The 21,100-nt window shown below is 30.8% G+C and overlaps 2 protein-coding genes across 2 annotated transcripts in view; both read left to right on the forward strand.

The window, feature by feature from the left end:
• Positions 1 to 1,330: 1,330 nt before the first annotated feature.
• Positions 1,331 to 8,760, forward strand: LOC126549037 (prostatic spermine-binding protein-like). Its single transcript, XM_050197385.1, has 3 exons — positions 1,331 to 1,395; positions 4,829 to 5,192; positions 8,365 to 8,760. The coding sequence occupies exons 1-2, from the start codon at positions 1,371 to 1,373 to the stop codon at positions 5,149 to 5,151; spliced, it is 348 nt and encodes a 115-aa protein (XP_050053342.1). The 5' UTR covers positions 1,331 to 1,370; the 3' UTR covers positions 5,152 to 5,192; positions 8,365 to 8,760.
• Positions 8,761 to 9,164: 404 nt separating this feature from the next.
• Positions 9,165 to 21,100, forward strand: part of LOC114122492 (desert hedgehog protein) — a 42,055-nt gene continuing 30,119 nt past the window's right edge. The window contains exons 1-2 of the mRNA XM_027985170.2: positions 9,165 to 9,511; positions 11,871 to 12,267. Coding sequence (XP_027840971.2) covers positions 11,926 to 12,267 — 342 coding nt within the window. The 5' untranslated portion in view covers positions 9,165 to 9,511; positions 11,871 to 11,925. The remainder of the gene's footprint in view (positions 9,512 to 11,870; positions 12,268 to 21,100) is intronic.

Raw genomic sequence — 21,100 nt, forward strand, 5'->3', positions numbered from 1 at the left:
TATTTAGACACTATGGTGAAGATTTTTTAAATTCAATAAAATATTTTGTATTAACACGTTGTTCAATTTTAGATTACCTAGGCATAATTTGCCTGATATTTATAGTGAAGTTCGAAACTATATAGTTCCAGAAATTTCATACGATATCGTCTACTTCGAACACCGTGTAAATCCAAAGTAATTAATTAAAAGAGTTTAAAATTATATTATTCGTTGCATTGGTTTGTAATTTGTATATAGTTTATAACTACTTTACAGTTACCCACGAAAGAGTTGATTACGCTCTTAATTGAAATTTGAAAGTAATCTTGTTTTTAAATAGCCACACCTCGTATATAAAAGCTAAGTAGGTACTTAAAATCCAAATCCAATTAAATATATATATATATTAAAAGTGACTTATAAAGTAGAAAAATACCATTAGGTTATTGTTGTTTATGGCATATTGATCTATCTACCAAAACCATTAATTGCCTTATATTTTTTAAGTATAAATGTATAGTATATTAATATGTTATTTCTAGAATACAAAAATGTCTTAATTTATTTTAAAACATGATAATATTATGTAGTTACTTTTTTAGAAGACAATTGTAATCTTGAAGATCATCTGCAGAACCAGATAGATACAAATACCATCAGTGGCGTATTTAGGGGGAGGTAATATAGGTGTTAGAACACCCCCCCCCCATCAACATCTTACTCGTACTTATTATAATAATTTTCATTAATATAATAACTTATATCAATGTATATGGTTTTTTTATGTTTTACGGGGGATGTAGAGGCAGAGCCTTGCATCTACCACGACTCTATTAAATGTTAAAACACCCCCGTAAAATGAATCCTGGATACAATATTTTAATGTTTTCTATGGAAATTGGGGTTTTTAATTTTCACTTTCGGTATTTACTTAATTTCACATTTCATATATAACATTATAGAGCCCAGAGCTTGCGATAATGTGCAGTTGTGCATAAAATGTGCAGTTCTAAATAAAAATGTGTAGTTCTTATTTAAATGTTGTGCAGTTCATAAAAAATATTATGATTTGAATTTTCAATAATTAATTTTATATTATGTCTATGAACTTGTAACATAGGACATAGGTACCATTTGACATTTTGTTTCCTGAATTTATTAGAAATTATGATTAAAACATTGATAATAAATATTTATCTATGATTATCAAAAGATTAAAATTACGGTCATAAAACGGTTCTAAAACCGTGGTCATGACCGTTACGTTATGCCGCCAAATATTGTGATTGTGTTCAAATTAAGGTTAACCTACTCTATGAATTGTGATAACATATAAACATTTGATTGTCGATTGATCAGTCTTCTGTGTTCTGCTATTTACAGTGCCAATGTGCCATTATGGAGTCAAAAAAGGTATGTAAAGCAGTTTTGTTTTCTTAGATAGTTAGTGTTTTTTTTTTTTAGTTCTAATATTTCTTTAGCGCAAGCTCTGAATTAGAGCCTGAAATCAAAAAGAATAAGTGATATTTTTTTTACCAGCATACCTGTAGTAGTATAATATATAACAGTTGAATAAATGGTAGATATATAGTTTAGTTAATAACATATACAGCTAGTATAATATAATTATTAATATTATTATTTAGCTCTTATAAAACATCTATAGATGTAAGCACATAAATAATTGTTGACTGTTGTATTTAGTACAGTGACATGTCAAAATATTCCCAACAAAATATCTCACGTAAATATTAATTCGAAATTTTAACCTTTTTATAAAAATTACATAAATATAATACAATTATTATTGAGATTAATAGAATACAAAAAAAAAATAATTAAGAAATATTAAAATAATATGTTTTTCATTAAACATTTTATTATTAATACAATACTAAGTTATATGTGCTATTGATTTTAAATATTTATTGTTATTAATTTCATCAGAGGATATCTTACAACAACATTTAACCACTGGGAGGCGGAAAAAATGACCACGGAAAAAAAATCCACGGAAAAAAAGCCCAAAAAATAAAACCCACGGAAAAAAAACCCAAATTAAAAAACACACACCGGAAAAAAAGCCCATGGAAAAAAAGTGCTATCATTGTAATCTTGTATTATGAAATATTTTATAAACTGTAGTTGATTGTTAATATACAATGGATTTACAATCATATAATATATTTTTAATAATAAATAATATATTTTTAAAATAATTTTATCATATAATTATTTAATAGAACATAGGAACAAAATATTAAAAATACAAAATATTTTCGTTTGTGGTAACATAATAATAACTAATAATTATAATACGAGAGATCGCATAGTCATAATAATTAAATAATATAATAATTTAAAAAAATAATTTTCGATAGTAGTCTATAAAAAAAAGTTAAACTCATTTAAGCAAAATCAACATTGATTAAGGGTTAATTAATAATCATTGATTACATTTGTTTATCATTTGAGACAATAATAAAATAGTGTCAAAACGATAACAATCAATAGTTAATACTATTAGTACTACTAATACTACTTTTATACAATATTAATTGTTGAATTATAAGGTTAATTATAATAATAACTTGTAGGCTATATCTATACATAAAAAAATTAAAATTAACTTAACTGTATAATAATGATAATTAATAAAAAGCTAAGTTAAAACATTATAAAATTTAATTGAATTGCTAAAAAGTATGTATGTATGTATGTATAATTTAATAAAGTATTATATTTTACTACTGTAAATATTATTTAAAATATGTATTTATAATAAATGTAAATATATTATGTATACATATTTTTTTGGGCTTTTTTTCCGTGGCTTTTTTTCCGGCGTGTGTTTTTTAGTTTGGGTTTTTTTTCCGTAGGTTTTTTTTGGGGGGTTTTTTTTCCGTGGGTTTTTTTTCCGTGGTCATTTTTTCCGCGATTCTTAACCACTATAGTCTAAATTTTTTATTATTATTATTATTTTTTTTTTTTTTTTTTTTTTGAAGTATTCCAGCTTTGGATAAATTCTAGAAATTTTTAATTTTAAATTTTAAAATGTGTTAATTGAATAACTTAATTGCTACTGTTATAATAAAGGTTAATATTTTGAGTTATTAATTATGCGGAATATTTTGTCATGAAATATTTTGACTGTGATATTTTGTCGTGGAACCATACAAATTATTTTAGTATTATTTAAGTTGATTTTTGATCATTGGTTTTTACGTGTTTATAATTACCTACACAATACATTCTATGGTAGTAGTATACTCAAAAGTTTAAATTTATGTACGAGTTAATAGTATATTATACATTTTATAGAGCACCTATAAACAGAGATGCAAAGAACCTAACGTGTGTTAGACATGACTTAAACTTATCTATAAGTCGGTACCTTTTGATGTTATAAATAACATAAACAAATTTTGCAATAATTTAAATTTTGACTGTGGTATGTAAACAGTTCGGAACTCCAACATCAACATAGGGATGTAGTTATGGTTTATTTTTTTCGTCTTCTTTTTTTTTATTTTTTCTTTTGAAATGTATTTCTATATACGATTCCGGACCGAAATTAGTTACGCAGTATGGAAGCCAAACATACACAAATTGTATTTTGTCCCACATTACACCTGCTGCATTCCTCAATGGTCTATTATATGTATACGTATTATTATGCAGACCGACTATCACAGTGATAATTGAATCTAACATTATTGTGTAATAAAGGATACGTATTATGTATATATGTAAGCATATACATTATACACTGTACAATCATATTCGGACCGTCGAATCAAGCTGTACAACTGGTCCAGCCGAAAGCAGCTCAAGTCTTTTATGATTTTGACATTATGGAAACCATATTAGAAATTATGTTGATTCATAAAACTTAATTTTTAAAAATAGTTTTGAGTTCCAGATCAACTTTTACATAATATACTATACAGAATTTCATTATTATTATTCATTAAATTTTCATATAAAGATAAATCATTTGTAATAATGTGCATTACACATTTAAACTCGTACCTATACTTATGTTATGTGTTATTATAATTATTATGTAGCCAATATATGATTATAAAGTATAAGTAAAACTATTCTTATACTATTATACATTGAAATACTTAAGTAGTAGTAGAGTGATTTTTAACTTAAGGCTCAATTTATAATATTGTTTTTTAATATTTTTTATTATTATTTGTCTTTCTGCGTATCATTATATACGTATTAATACTCATTATAGTTTCTAAATATTTTAAAAATAATAATAATTTTCATATTTTATATCATGATTTTTAAGGTTTTTAATTTGTAATTATCATCCTCACTTTAACTCTACCTTTACTTATTTTATACCAAAAAATGGTTTAATAAAAGGTGAGTGTTAAACCAATATAAACATATAATAAATTATACTTTAATATTTTATCTAAAAGTTTATAAATATTTAAAGTTTAGAAAAGCGGAATTGTTTATGATGCAGGAAAATTATTGTACTTTATTCGACAAATATTTAAAATTCATATTATTAATAACAAACTGGCAAAAGATTAGTGGTAGCCAGGTATTAGTAGGTTTGGAGAACTAGTTGGTGTTTTTTTTAGTAAGCCCGTGTATCTAATATCTATGTAAGTCGTACGTATACCAACGAAAGTTCTCAATGAAGTGTAAAAATAATGCAACAACTATATACGTTCTAAATCTCATAACTTACCGGCATGGACGCAGTGGATAAAAACGTTATTTGTTTTCTAGCTCATTCGTTTTAAATATATATAAATATATATTAGTGTAGTTCTATTTTGGTCGAGCGTATATAAATCGTATAATATATTTGTAGAAGAGACCCTCTGCAGCAAGTCGTTATTACGCAGTGGTGGCGGCAGAGTTGACGATGACGATCATGAAAATGACGGTGATGAAGATGATTATGATAATGATGATGATGCCGATTATGATTATGATGATGATGATTATGATGAGCAACTTTTGGACCACGCCCAGCTTCCAATGGGCAAGTGGTATGATACCGGGCGGCACACCTGTACCGCCCGGAGGAGGAATAAGGAGAGCGCGAGAGCGCGCTGTAAAAAAGACGACGTCTATGCAACGTATAGCGACGACGACGACGACGACGAAGACCCAGCTGCCGTCGTCGGGTAATATATAGCAACATCAGTGAGAAACCGACGTTTCTTGTGCACGTTAGTACCTACCGTGTATACGTAGTTCGTGTATACAGTATATATATATTACACGTATATATAATATTATGTATCCATGTGCGTACAGGTAAAACGGTGGAGGGGGTGTAGTAACCATAGACCTCATACTTGGTCACATTAAGGTAGTATATGTATAAGGTCTATCTGGTAGAAACATTATATAGCGAGCACCTGTGCGTGTACATCGGCGGTCACGGTATCCCACGGGTACGATCTCTGTTCTCACAGACAACACCGTGGTTGCGTACATCCCGTATAAATGTATAATATAATATGTAATGTGTGTGTGTGTGTGTGTGTGTGTCTGAGCGAGCCTACAAATACCGCTATACCACTGCAAGTATACTATATAGATTACTACTGTTTGCGTATACCAGACACGTAGGTATAGATACATCAGCTGTAGTATATTTGTATTAGAACTGAAACAATATATTTTCGGATACGACCTCGTCGGACTTTTGGGATTTTCTTAAAATTATACCTACACATCATAAATAGCATAACATTTTTTTTAATACCCACTTAATGTCTCAAAAACGCCGATGCGGTTATCCATCTTATATATTGCGTTATCTATACATTTCATAATAAATGTTCTTATTCTAAAACCAACTTTTAACGCTGTTTGGTTTGCTTGACGTGTGAATGAGTTTTTACCTCTGAAAATGATCGATATAACGTCATTTTAACATGTATATTGTATATACTAATATGTAGACTTTGGATATAATAAAAGTTTTTACATTTATTTAAGTCGATACAACAAATCTGTATCGTTTAATGTTATATCTGTATGGTAATATTATTAGAAATTAGGCATTAATATTTATACATAGTGCCAATGAGATATATATTATACAGATTACGGAGTGTGATTCACTTACTGATTTAATAAACTGTCCATGCGCTATCGATAATACAATACAACTACAGTTGTACGAGTGATTAATGATACAAATTATATGATAATACATTGATACTTAAGGGTTAGACCTTTTTAAAATTGAATAGAAAGAATTTTAAATAGGTAATAATATTTTATACAGGTAGTATTTTGACAAAATATTTAATTATACCTACTGCCTCTTTTTTTAAGACTTTGTAGCCATCATAATACATAGTGTAAAGATAACTTATTAGGACTTTTATGAGTTATATATATGGATAGTGCCTATATACATTTAAAACTATATATTACTGGTTCATTTTTATATTACTCATTTAACACGCGATGAGGTGATGAGAAAATAGTATAAATAATATCGTTTAACTGGATAAATCTTGATATAGCAGTAAATTTAATATTGCGGAAGTCACCTGTCATCATAAATAACATTATACAACTCGTTTTGAATGGGATACAGTAAGATCGAAAATTTTCCATTTTTTATTATTTAATTTTTTTACTTTTGTGCATAAAAAATACACCCTTTGTATGCACATGTTTTGACACAAAAATCCATTATGGCTTCCAATATATTATATAAGCCTTCTTATTTGTTTCCATTATTTTTGCCTTTTATACGTCCATTCTCCATAGGTCATTTTTATTTGAAATAAATAAAAAAATTGAAATTATGTCTGTTTTTACAATACAATAGCTATTATTAAAATATAAAATAGCCTATGAATAAATCATGTATTATATTATTTTAAATTTCTATTGACTTTAATGATGTGTGTATTTTTATTAATATTTTTTTGTATCTATATAGTAACATTTAGACGAACAAATTTGCTTTTGCAATTAGTGGTTTTCGATAGAATGTTTTTGATTCTCGGTTAAGAGCCCTCATAATTTATTCTTCAACAATTAAATAACACTAAAAATACAGTTATAGTTTTTTTCACGAATGTTTAAAGTTCAAATTTCGACAAATTTCGATAGTAAGATTTTTTAATCAGTTAAGTTATTTTATTGTAATCGATAACTTATTAACCCTAGGAACTTGAAATTTTTTACTATGTTGCTTAAATATATAATTATTTTCTATTTGTATGTACCCAATGAAATTTTCAAAATATTTAAACTAATTTTACTTACATTATTGCTCCATGGACCTATTTACGCTATTCAACGATATGTCGGTATTTACTTAAAAGTTATATGCAATGTTTTTGTTTTTAGACAAATATTAGTTTAACTTACTAGAAAACACTTCCTATAATATTAATGTTTAATAATTAATATTAATTATTGTATACCTTTTCATTATCACACATAATTGATAAATCCGCTTTTCTCTTTTGCTCAGAATCTTTTTTTTATATCCATATAGTACAATAATTCAGCATTTAATTACAAAGTACATCACATTCTGTTCATCTGCATTCGTATATTACAATAGCTTACTCAATATTATAAGATACATTCGCAAGTGTTTCCTGGATTTTTTTAAAATTTATTTAAATGAATTGCAAGTCTGTAAAATTAAACCCCTGGAGCCTAAAAACTCTACAATGTGTACTATTAATAGTCTAACTGCACCACTATATTTATGATTAAATTAATAAATTATACTATCAAGTAGAACAAAAAACTTATGATTTTTGAAATTTCCGTACGATTTTATGCATTAAGTAAATTTTGGCTTTAAAGCCAAAGTTAAAAGATTAAAATAATTTATCAACTAAATTTATATAAATCTGGCATTGAGAAAATGTGTTGCCGTTTAAAAAAATGCAAGTTGTACCTATGCTCATGCTCAAAATAAAAAGACTAAAAACTAAACTTATATAAATCGTTGAAAATGTATAATTAAATTCTCCTTGTAAGTTCCCATTCTAATTCCATGTCACTGGATAAAAATTAAAAATAGTTCATTTAATATTATAGTAATAAGTAATAACATATACTTTACACATCTTATATTTAACGATTTTATAATTTTAAAATATATTTCACATCTTATAAAATCTGCATTATAATGTACCACCTAATTAACATTAAATATAATTATAATATTTGTGACTTATTAATAATACATTTCTATATTTATGGTATTTAAACATAATTTATTTTTTGTTTAACACTTTTAATTTTGAACTACCTATACATTATTTTCTTGCTATAAATATACCTACTTTACTATGTGATAGTGTAATACGTTAAATTTACCCTATTAATCCTCTTAACATATTTTGGCAGGTAGATACCTGCAAATATACCTACAGTACAGTATTATATACCTACTATAAATGGGCAATCTATATCTGTCAATGGTATATGTAAGGATTATAGTATACTGAGTAGTGAGTACTGACGAGTATAATAGTTTTGCAAAGACGCCATAAGAAGAAACGTCAAAAATCAATTTCAAGCGACAAGAATAAAAAGAAGATAAAAGGGACTAACCCAGTTTTCTACATCTAAGATACACATAGGTTATATATAGGTATAGTTTCTAGAATAATGCAACCAACGAAGCAGTGTTATTTTTTTTTTTTTTACTATACGGTCTTGTTATAAAATGAAATAATTCAAAAAGTTATTGTAATAATATTCTGTCTACAGATTTTTCGCGAAATATATACTTAGAATAGGTATTGTTATTTTTATTTAGGTACCTATATGAAAAAAGGCCACATATGTGTATCTCAATATCATACAGTTTGCCACACCTTTACCTTTATGTTAAGATGACCAAAAAGGATTTTGACACAACAAAATCGGTGACTTGATCCGGAAGCGATCGGTGTCTCGAAAACAATTCACGGGATCGCCATGCAAGGCGATCAACGAACGTTACACCTTTGTCTATTGAAGTGCACAAAAGGCTCCGCAAGACCGCAAGAGCGCCAGTCGGGTTTGTCGGACTATTCGGCGTACGTCGGCGGTCGGGTACCGGCGGCACACGCGACGCAGTCCTCGTGTACATGGAGGCGGCCACGAATTGGGCGGAGCTCCATACACTGGGGTGGGAGAACAGTTGTGGCTCACACCCACAACAACATCACAGAGTCTGGTTCAAATTCGTTGACCTTGTTACCAGGATCGGTTCGGCGCGACTTCAGTGTACCGAATTCGAAGTTTTCCATCATTTTTATACCGAGATCGGTTTTGAAAAGTACCATTTTGAAAAAAATGGTCTAAACATTTTCAGTTTGATATCGTGCATTAAGTTTCGTTGATAGTTTTTATCGATTAAAAAATTAATATCTCGTTATTTCGAATTGTGTAACGTGCGGTAACGGCTAGTCGCCGAACGCGCATTTATAGTGCGGCACACCACTCGGACTAATTTAATCTTTTCCAACTTGATATTTACAAAATACCAATAATCGGGATCCACAAGGTAAGTGAATTATTAAAATACAAGTATTATACGCCAAAATGTTAGAATAAATTAAATATTCTAGGTAATTTATAAAGAAAACTTCAAGTAAAATTAAATAAAAATCATTGAAATTGTAAATTATTATTATGTTTCCGACATAACTATAAAATATAATATAAAATTTAGTCGAATAAAGTGTAACGAATTTTTAGTATTGAAAAAAAAATATAATTTTAGAAAATTCGTCATAAATGAAATTAGTTCAAAATAAAAGATATGTGATTCATAAAATATGTTATCATCTTTGTAATTAATTTGATAAAATTAATGTACTCAACAGTAGTTTAGTATACTATATTATAGTAATTATAATATTATTTTTCATCATCAATTTCCATTAAACAAGATTAATTATTTTTTCATATAGTTATAAATTAATAATATACATTCATTAATTTAATGACTGATCATAGTAATTAATAATAATGAAACTATAATAAGCTTATGATTTCTTAATGATCAAATAAATTCAGTTTCATTTTTAGTACAGCGAAATTCTTATAAATACATAGGTATTTCACACATATCACTGTGTGTCTGTGTCTAGACATAAAAAAAGATTTAAGATCACAAAAATCACAAAATCATATATGGTGTATACCTAACTTAACAGATGCTTACGGCAAACGGTTCTTTATAGGTACCTATTTGCAGGTCTGCATATCCGCAAAATAGATTATATAAAAAAACATTCTCAGCGGGAACAGTCTTTTTTTATTGTGGATACAATTCTTGGTAAAATCCCGTTACAGATTCTTTTATTTAATCTTTTACATATGATATTATGATATAGCTTAAATCATTTAGGTAGTCAGGGTCGAAATGTTACCTTTTATCTTATCTCCTAGTTGGAATATTATAATAGTAAAAAAACCTGATCTATAATAATTTTTAGTAGGTCTATTAATATTACTTTATACATGTGTTAGTTAGATATTCTATTTACATAGGTACATAAATATCGAACGTAACATAGTATATCGCGTACACATACACATTGCACACTACACAGCGATCATATATCGAAATGTGTGTGTATATCGGGCTATATCTGGTATACCTAGACATAATTTAAGAATTAGACATATTATATATTTTTTTAAATAAAATAAAATATTGTTCAATTTTAATTACGTTATTAAAAATAATAATACACTATACAATATACTTAGATACAGTTGTAACCTATAATAAAATAACCTATAATAATATGACGGTGATCCATTAATATCCTGATTTATTATTTAATAAAACAAATTTAAATATAAATAATATATACCTATAAATTTTTGATCTAATTGTAATTTTTAAACTATAATAAGTACATTTTTAAATTATTGACTATCAAAAATTAGTATTTTGGTCAATTAAAAGTATTACATAGTATTTTATATATTTTTCATATAGTATTACATAAAATTACATCATTTTTAATAATTAAATTTAAAAACAACCACAAGTCTGCTTAATTTTTCATTTTTTAGATTTTTTAATCTAAAAAATGATATTGTTCCTAATCAATACTTGTAATACTTACAACATCACATACCTAATTCCCTTTAAAAATATTAAAAATTTCTAATACGCTTGTTGATCAAACACTAAATACAATGGTAGACAAGTATAAATTATATTCAACAGGAGAACAGATTATTCAATATTTTTATTATAATATATATAATATTATAAACTAATATTTTTTTACAAAACTTAATTATTATTTATTTTATATTTCTTTCAAGTATATAGTACTAGAAAATTGTTTAATAAATAATAATAATTTCAAGTTCAATAAATAAAAAGGAGCCGGTCAGTTATTTCTATATGACGCACTCGTCTAGTTTCATTCAACTCGATACAACATATAATGTAGCAATAATTATAATAATATTTCTTGATATTATATTTTTCCTCGTATGTGGACTGTTTAGAACTTCAAAAATGTTATCTATTGTTTTAACTATTTTTTTTTTTTTTTTATGATAATATAATGTTCCAGTTATCTCTCAATAGTTTCTATTACCTATATCTACTGAAATAAAAAACTTAAAACTTAAGATGAATCGCTTTGAGCAGTGTTCGAAAGTGCTCGGTTTAAAATCTACTTATAGGATTTTTCAATCTGATGAATTACTAATGCTTATTGCTTGTATAAATTGAATATTATAATAACATCGCCAGCAGATTTTTGTATCCTCTCTGGCTTCTTTCAAAAAAAAAAATTAACTTAAGTAGTGTCCAATAACAATGTTCACGTATATAAAAACTATTCGTTTTTTTGTTTTTTTTTACGCACGAATCTCTTAATGACGTGTAGCAACCGATTGCTGTATGAGTAAAGGCCGCGGTAATGCGGTGTCTGGCAGCCGGATATGAGGAACGGCGGCGACGGCGGTGGCGTTGTTGCGGTGGCGTCCAGATACCGGTGGAGGTACACGTTGACGTTGATTGTGTGCATGATGGCGGCTGTCGCTGTGGAGGGCTGCGGCCCGTTGCGGGGCCCGTCCAAGTTCCGGAACCCGCGAAAGATGAAGCCGCTGGTGTTTCAGCAACACGAGCCCAACGTCAGCGAGTACTCAATCACCGCCAGCGGACCACCAGAGGGTCGGGTCCAGCGCAACGACTCCAGGTTCATGGAGCTAGTACCCAACTACAATGCGGACATCGAGTTCAAAGACGACGAGGGCACAGGTGCCGATCGACTGATGACTCAGGTAAGGTTCACGCTTTTTCACTCCATTACATTTTACGTGCGCGTAATACGATGACGATTATTGTTATATTATTATACACATCAGATACTATTAGTATCTATCCCGTCATCACCACCAACGGCTATTACCTCGTCCTGGCAGTCTTGTGTCAACCGTGATAAAATATACGCATACGTCCTTTAAAACCGTTATATAGATGGGTATTATTAATCGATTTGATTTGATCTCTTCATGATGTTATATAATATTATGTAGTTAGGTATCATAAAGTCCATCATATCCGACTTGTGCCACGTGCGTGTTTTGTGTCCAAACACTTCCGGTCCACGTGGACCTAGTATTATTTTACAGTCATAAAATATAACCCATAATATTATAATACATGACTGTACAATGTACATTGGTCATAGTTGTATGTATAGCATTCTTCATATCGTCATATCTTCGGTCACCCCGTTAATCGGTAGAATTCGTCTTCGTCCAAACTCTACACGTTTGTTTCCTTTATTTTTCACGACAATCCCATATAATCCGCACCGCGACCTTCTATAAATGACATATATTTAGGTGCCTATAGGTACGAGCCACCCGCCTGCGTCGAGTGTAAACTATTACCTTGACCCAAATTTGTCAGCTGGGATCGCACCCCCGTGTTCCCGGTGACAACTCGTCGCCTCATCGGGGGGTTCTTCGCGTAATAATATTAGCCATTATAGCATGGTTGCTCCAGCACCGCTGCACACGTCTCGCTGTTCTCGGTTTAAGATTTACACATGATATATTATATAATACGTCTATAACGCGCTATTATCATGACGACGGAATGACACATTATCGGCCCGGAACGATAACGCCGTCGAGTGCACGACCATAAAGAAATAACACGAGTAACGAAATCCTTCGTTTATTTATATATTATATGTATATACATATTATACGTAAATATTTTACGATAAACTTAGAGAAATTCTATATGCCTATAGATATTGAATAATACAACACAATATAAGGTATGCTATCGTGTATCCGTATGTTTAAATACTATGTGTATATAATATTTTAATACGTGCGGCGGTGTTACGTGAATGTATATCTATCGTTATAATATTATTATAGAGCGTATCATGAGAATTAATCTTTTTACGTGAAATATTAGACCGGCATAATAATATTATAATGATAATCCATTGGGAGGTACACATTGTCGGTTTTCGCTAAAAATGTTTTCAGCGTCGCGCGTAAAACGAATATCGCGACACCGAATTATAATATTATTATGGTACCTACCTACCTACGTATATTATGACGACGCTCTTATGGAGACCTGCAGCACATATTGTTATTCACGTGCTGTTATGTCATTCGTATGCACAGATCGACTCCGCGCAGCAGCCAGCAGTATATAATATAGTACGCTCTATATATGTGCGCATTATGCACCGAACTCGAGTGTTTTTTTTTCTCGTCGTCATCGTCGTCGACGACTATCGCGACGCCCGTCCGTCTAGCCGTCGTCCGCTGCGCAGAGCGTAGGTATATATTACGTGTAGTTTTTATAATAATATCGATTCGGACGTTATAGAAACACGACGACTTTAGAACGCGTCGAGTCTCGATAACTCGAATTTCAAGGGGGGGTCAAAATTAATTCGAATTTTACGAATGATTTCGTCGAATTAAAAAATTCCGATTTATCGACTGTATATTGTTATTATACCGACACACGATTTTCGGCAGCTCGTCGGTCGTGGGCGACCTGCGGGAGAAAGGTACGATTATAACGATATCGCGGTGCTATAGTCGTATATAATTATTGTGATACGCGTGTAATTCGATCTTTGGATGTCGTCGGAGCGGCGAGGCAGCGTAAACTGAAGGGGGGGGAGGGGCACGCCGCATTGTTTTCGAAACGATTTAGCAGAAGCACGAACGCGGACGAACAAAAACATAATAATAATATTATAAATACGAGTACATGTAACGACGACAATATAATATCGTAATAATATCATTTGTAATATTTGTAATAATTACAATGTTTTATTACGATTTATTATGTGTAGTATACGAGTACTCTATACCAATGCTTATCAAACGCGGCGTGACGGTCGTTACGAAAACCTAAGATAAGCGCGCCATTGTTCGTTTAAATTTGGGTGAAAAAATATCGCGTAATTCGCAACGGACAGCAGAAAACCCGTCCCCTCGCCCCCGTCCGATTTAATTGGATAATTTTTTTATTTTTTTTTTTTTCCGTCGCTCGTAACAACAATTATAACGATAATAATATTATAGGTACACAGTACGCATATGTCGTATAATATTATATATTATATATGTTTTATACGCACACACGCGCGCGCGTAATAATATGTGTATAATAAAATATTCGGGCTCGTGCCCATGTTTGTGTCTAGTCAACAATGCGAACCGACAAGCCGATAACATTGTTATTACGCGTTGTTTGTTCATTTGTCTGTGCCTGCGTACACGTTCTTCGTTCCGTCTCTGTCGGCCGCACGCCGCGGCCGGCGTCGCATCGCGTTATACCGTACGGCCCGCCGCCGCCGCCGCCGCCCGTGTGGGTACGTTTAAATATTATTATTATTATACGAACGTATATAATATAATATACCTTAGCACATAATATTATTATATATTAAAATATATATAATATGATATTTTCGTCGGTCGCGTCGCCCGGCGCGTTCACGGCTGTCCGGTCTCGTTATTTCGCCACAGAGCGTATTTGGCGTTTATGCGTCACCGACGCGCCGCCGCCGCCGTGCACCTGTGGCCGCCGGCTAGCTGGACGGCAGCAGGGGACGCGGTCTAGACACGCGGGGATCAGCGTGTCATCTCTCCTGTCCGCCGGTCGTGTCGTGCGTGTGTAACACACACGCGTTACGCACGCACAAGTGCACACGGGGGGGTTGGCTGCAGCGACCCGCGCGCGATGCTGCGCGCATCCATAGCAGATACGGATCTCCCGGCTGCAATATAATCGCGTCCGTCGTGCGTATACACACGATATCCATGTCGCTCGGTGGTGCCACACGGACGTTTTGGTATTTCGTTTTTTCTTTTTCCGATAATCGATATACCTAACGTCGTGTGTACACCGCCGAATCTCGAGAAAACCATCCACAATTGTCGTGCGCAAAATCTATACCGTCGCATCATCGTCGTTCTCTCCGCGGTCGTTATTGTTAAAACGTTTCACACAATAATAATTATTCTCGTGACCCTTATTCGTACGTGTACATAAATTCCGAATTCGCCGAGTACTGCGTGTAAGTACTGTGCCTTATTATTGCATTTACGCGTACCTATAGCTGCTGCGTAGACGTGAAATGAAATTCAAACTCGTCTATATACATCGTATGTATAATAAGACGAAATAGAGTGGTGTCGAGTTTCATTGAGAAAAAATGTTTCATTAATTTTTTTTATTATGTACGTACATATTCATATAGTATGCAATAACGACATACCATTCACGCTGAATAGTTACGTATGTATATAGGTATTAGGTACATATTAATTTTCATCGGTATCTATTATCCAATATATATATATATGTATATGTATATTATTTGTGTGTGTGTGTAGCTAAGATATCGAATATTATCAAAATTTTAAAAGAAGCCGATGTTAACTATACGTATTTAAATAAATATTATATTATATTTAAACACCGCGATGAGTATATAATATAGTTAAACGCTATTATAGTAGTATAGATAACTGAAGTTTATTACTAATTACGGTAATGACTATAACGACTAATGAAATAGTGACAGTAAAAATGGAAATATACTTATAGTAAGTTGCTTTAAATGTTTCGTTTATATGAGTATATTCAGTATAATACATATAAGTGGGTTATATGATGGGTATCATCGAGTTTTAAGAAAGGAAAGGATGTCTATAAAGATTAATGGATTAAATATATTTATAAAAGAAAAATAACGTAAAAAAGAAAAGATTCAATGAAAAATGGATATAAATGTATAGGTAGGTACCTCGTTTGACTTCATATAGGACGCATTGTAATTGAGTCCACGGGAACAGAGTTTTATATCCTATATATGTATTAATAAAATGTATTATTTAATGAATTCGAATACCACATATAGCTCAATAGCTGACAAGAATCCATAAATAGCATTAAGTGATTGACTTGTTTCTCACGGTTCTTAAATTCTATAATATACCTACTATATTTTTTTCGGTGCATGAATGTTTAACACTTTTTTTCATTTTATGGCTATAACAACAACTATAAATTTATGTATTATTATTTATTCTTTTAAACAAAGTCCATACATAACACAAATCAATGTATGTATATCTGGCATACCAAAATTTTTATTTTTATTCAAAATATATAATAATATATATTATTATTTTTTTTTAATTTTATGTATTTAAAAAAACGTTTTAATGTTTGAATATCATAAAAAATGCATATATAGTTACATACCAAACATATACCGTTATGTGTACGTCGAAATAATATATAAATACATAGAGTTTTTAAAATTTAAAAAATTAAATACACCAGGTATATTTTGACCATTAAATTACGATTTTTTTCTTTTATGTAAATTTCTAATGAATAAAAAATTTATATGGTCGACAACTGAATAAAAATATCACAACGAATACGTAGGTATAAATCTAGAAAAGTACCAGATATACATAATATTAATTATTATAGGTATAGATATAACTAAGACGATAATATAATATGGCATAAATAATATTTTGAAATATTTATTATAGTATGCAAGTATTTTGTAATTCTGTAGTAAATAGATATAGCTAAATATTCTTATAAAATTATATGCATAGTCTCATATAATAGGTATAGGCATATATAATGTAGTGTATCGTAAATTATTATAACGTATGACTGTAAATAGGCATTTAATGTGTCGATGTTCAAAATTTAAAATTATTTTTATACGATTTATAATTTATATGCATATATATAATACATGAACGAAATCTGTTTGGACATTAATTTCAACACGTACGATTTTTAACTTAAACACTACATTACTACCTATTTGTACTCTGTAGTCTAAGTTTTTAATAAAAAAAATTCTGTAAACACATATTTTCACTTCTTCGATTCGTTATATTTTTTTCGTTTTCTGCGTACTCACATAGAAAACTAGCCTATCGTGTTTTTCGGATTTTTCGTGTATTACATAACCTGCTTATAACGCATCAAATAACGGGAAATCAAAAATACCTCTTATGGGTATCCATTATTATGTAGTGTGTAAACACGAAATTCTACCACATCGTTATCGATGATAAATTTATAGCTTTTACAATATAATAAAAGTCACCGGTTGCTAAATATCGTTATAATTTGATCAAAGTTTACTGTACAAAAGATCGAAAATCTGTTGACACGATTGTGCCTCGCGATGTCATCGCCACGCCGCCGTACGCTTCGCAAACGCAGTCGCAGCTCGCCTGCACGCGTACATACCCATACGCCTCGGCCTGGACTCTCGACTGTCGCGGCTGCTTTCACCGGCCATATTGGACGGCGTCGGTGGCAACGGTCTTGGTTCGGATGGGCATATTATGTAGTACGTGAACACGCGGGCGTGGGCGTGGGAACGACTGCACGATAAATCGTGGACTCGCACGCACGCACGAGGATCGATGATCGTCGTCGTCGTCTTAGTCGTCGTCGTCGTCGTCGTCGTCGTCGTCGTCGTCGTCGGCAAAGTCGTAAAAATAAAAAAAAATAAAAATAATAATATAATAAATAAATAAAAAACCACACCAGAGAACCGGTTGCCTCTTCTTTTTTTCCCCTTCCGAGATCGGTCGCTCTTTCTATTGCAACAGCTCCTCGTGTGTATATATATATATACAGAAAGCGGGCCGTGTACGCGGTGCGTTTATTAGCGGGCCGCCGCCGCGAGACTCGTGTACCTTTTATTACATAGACCGATCGTACAGCGCGAGTTTCCCTTCAGGGGGCATCGAGCAGGGGCGGGGATGAGGTAAATCGATACCGCCATCTTGATGGTCACGAGTCAAACACCTCGTGCAGTCAAAATATTCAATCTACATATATATGGTTCACCACAGCTTTAAATACACACACATATATATATAATAAATACACATATTATAGAGTTATCTATATACATACGGTCAATAATAATATAATATGTTGGGAACACACATTTCAAATACACATACACAATCGTCGCAATAATATACTCGAAATCACAATACTTTATTAAGTGCGCCTCGTATTGTCGTATATACCCGCGTGAATTATTCAAGTATATACCTATATAATATGTATAGCTCACAGAGTCTTATTGTATACATACATAAGTATATAAGTGTCCCTTTTTGTGCGATTTCTTTATATAATATCAATAATACCTATTATATAATGTATATATATGACTTAAGTATATTTTTATCTAACTTAGGAAGCATAAATAGTCAGCATCTAAGAATTTTCATTTTTCATCTGCAGGTATAACGTTCATAAACTTACACTTTACAATCGATGATAATATTATAGAAATACATAAAATGAAGTTATACACCTAATACACCACATCAAAATTCATAATTACATAATATACTATACTATGCATATAAATTACTCATATAACCATTATACACAGCCAATAGCCATGTAAATATATTATGTATAGTTAGTACCATTATAATATTATACATTTTAATAAAAAACTTAGATACATTTTGTTAGTAAATTAGAATCTATTTATGATGATACTCGTAATGGTAATTTACATGAAACAAAACTCAAATTTTAGTTAGTTGTTATAATATTGGTTTATATTTTGATATTTTAACTGTATATATAATTTTAATTTTCTATAGCCTATTTCACATAAAACTAATTTTATAATGTTGGTAGGTTCGATGAATAATGTCGAGGTTGGTTTTTATTTTGAGTAGTAAGTCGTATCGGGGATACAAAATCACAACTTCAGACGTTAAGTCAATATCTGTGGTAAAAAGATGTAGGAAATATTTTGAATGCTGGGTGAAGAGGGTGTTGAAAAGGTATTTTAATAAGCAATAATTCAAATAAAATGCTGTACATTTATGTACCGTTATGTATTGAACACAATTGAAAACATTGAAGTATATAGGTACCTGCGTCCATAAATCGTAAAGACCTGTAGCACCCTGTCTTTTTGTATTGTCAGTTGGATATCATTGATAAAGAAAAACATAGCTACTGAAAAACTACTTTGTTACATTCATTGTCATACTTCTCATAGTATCTTGAAATAGGTAAATAAACATTATATACACATATTGAAATCTAATTTTGTTTTCATTCAAAATAAAAGTCTTATTTTTTCATACTAAAACATTATTGAAATTGAAGTCCATTGTTAACAAAACATTTTAAAATATTTTATACGTACCATTTATATTATTCTAAAGGACCAAACGTAAAATGAAGTTTTCGTGGGGCAACTCAGGTGCAACGTCTCCCCCGCGGGTGCATCGATCGTGAAATCGAAATTCGATCCGTCACCCCGAGGGGGCTTAAGGAGAGGAGGAGCAAGTCAAAACGCTAACTGTATACCCATTCGATTTATGTTATAGAAAATATAATATTATTGGAAAAAAAGGCGAAATAATAATATTTTTAAAACTTAGCGAACCGTATCAATTGGAATATGCCTTTGGTGCGCGCATCTTTCGTTCCGGTACAACAGTGTGTGTCCGACCGGCCAGTCTGGGACAATGAAACGTTACATTGCCGTCCCACCCGCTGGCCGACGCGATTCTTGCCAAAATGTTGTGACAATGCATTTTTAAGGTCAGCTCCGATTTCTTACGGAACATTAATAAAATTATATGTGTCTTCTGCGACCTTCGAGCACATTATAAAAACGATTCTACGACGGTTCTTAACTACCAAAATACGACTTCTCGTGTTCTTTATCCCCCTTTACGCTCATACATATCAAGACGGGGTTGGGACTGATATATTGGGCGTGTGATAGAAAGAGTCCAAACATTGAGAAATTATGAACGGTCTGGTTATACAATAGGACGTAAATAATATTTATTCTCCCATAGCGAAATTACTTCTAATAAAGGTTTTATTAGGGATGTTTTATGGTAGAGTTGATTTAAAAAAATTAGAAAATTGAACATTGGGTATATATTTTAATTTAGTTGCTTATACAAATTTAAATATTATATATATGTGTGTATACGTGTATTTAAATGTTTGGTGTTTAAAAAAAAAAACAAAAAATAAAATATTATTCTATGACAAAACCCAGGAGGGCAATTTGGTAAAATTGATCTATTATGTAGGTAATTTATACATAATATTCATAATGTCCTTGATAGAAAAATATCCCAAAAAACTTAATTTGAGATTACTTACATACCCAAGGATTAGATACTACCATATAGATTAGTTGATAGGTACTTACTACTTGGTATTATAAGTATTATTTCATTAGTAAGATAATCGAATACGATTATCTAAATATTGTAAGGACTACATAATCTTCATATCTGAGTATCTGACGGCAATATTTATATAAACATAACATTATAATATAGACCTTTATATTTAAAAATATGAATACAACACTTTTTTTGAAAACGATCGCTACTTTATACAATATTCGAGTCTATAGCAGCTTACATTTATTACGTCTTATTAATTATTACCTATATGGCTTTATATACATTATTTATTATTTGATTAGTTATTGACCGATTAATGTTTCATTGGCATAAATTTAGTAATTTTCAGTAAGCGTATGCTTATAGT

The sequence above is a fragment of the Aphis gossypii genome, chromosome 1 (genome assembly GCF_020184175.1).
Source record: "Aphis gossypii isolate Hap1 chromosome 1, ASM2018417v2, whole genome shotgun sequence".
In the NCBI taxonomy this organism is placed as follows: domain Eukaryota; kingdom Metazoa; phylum Arthropoda; class Insecta; order Hemiptera; family Aphididae; genus Aphis; species Aphis gossypii.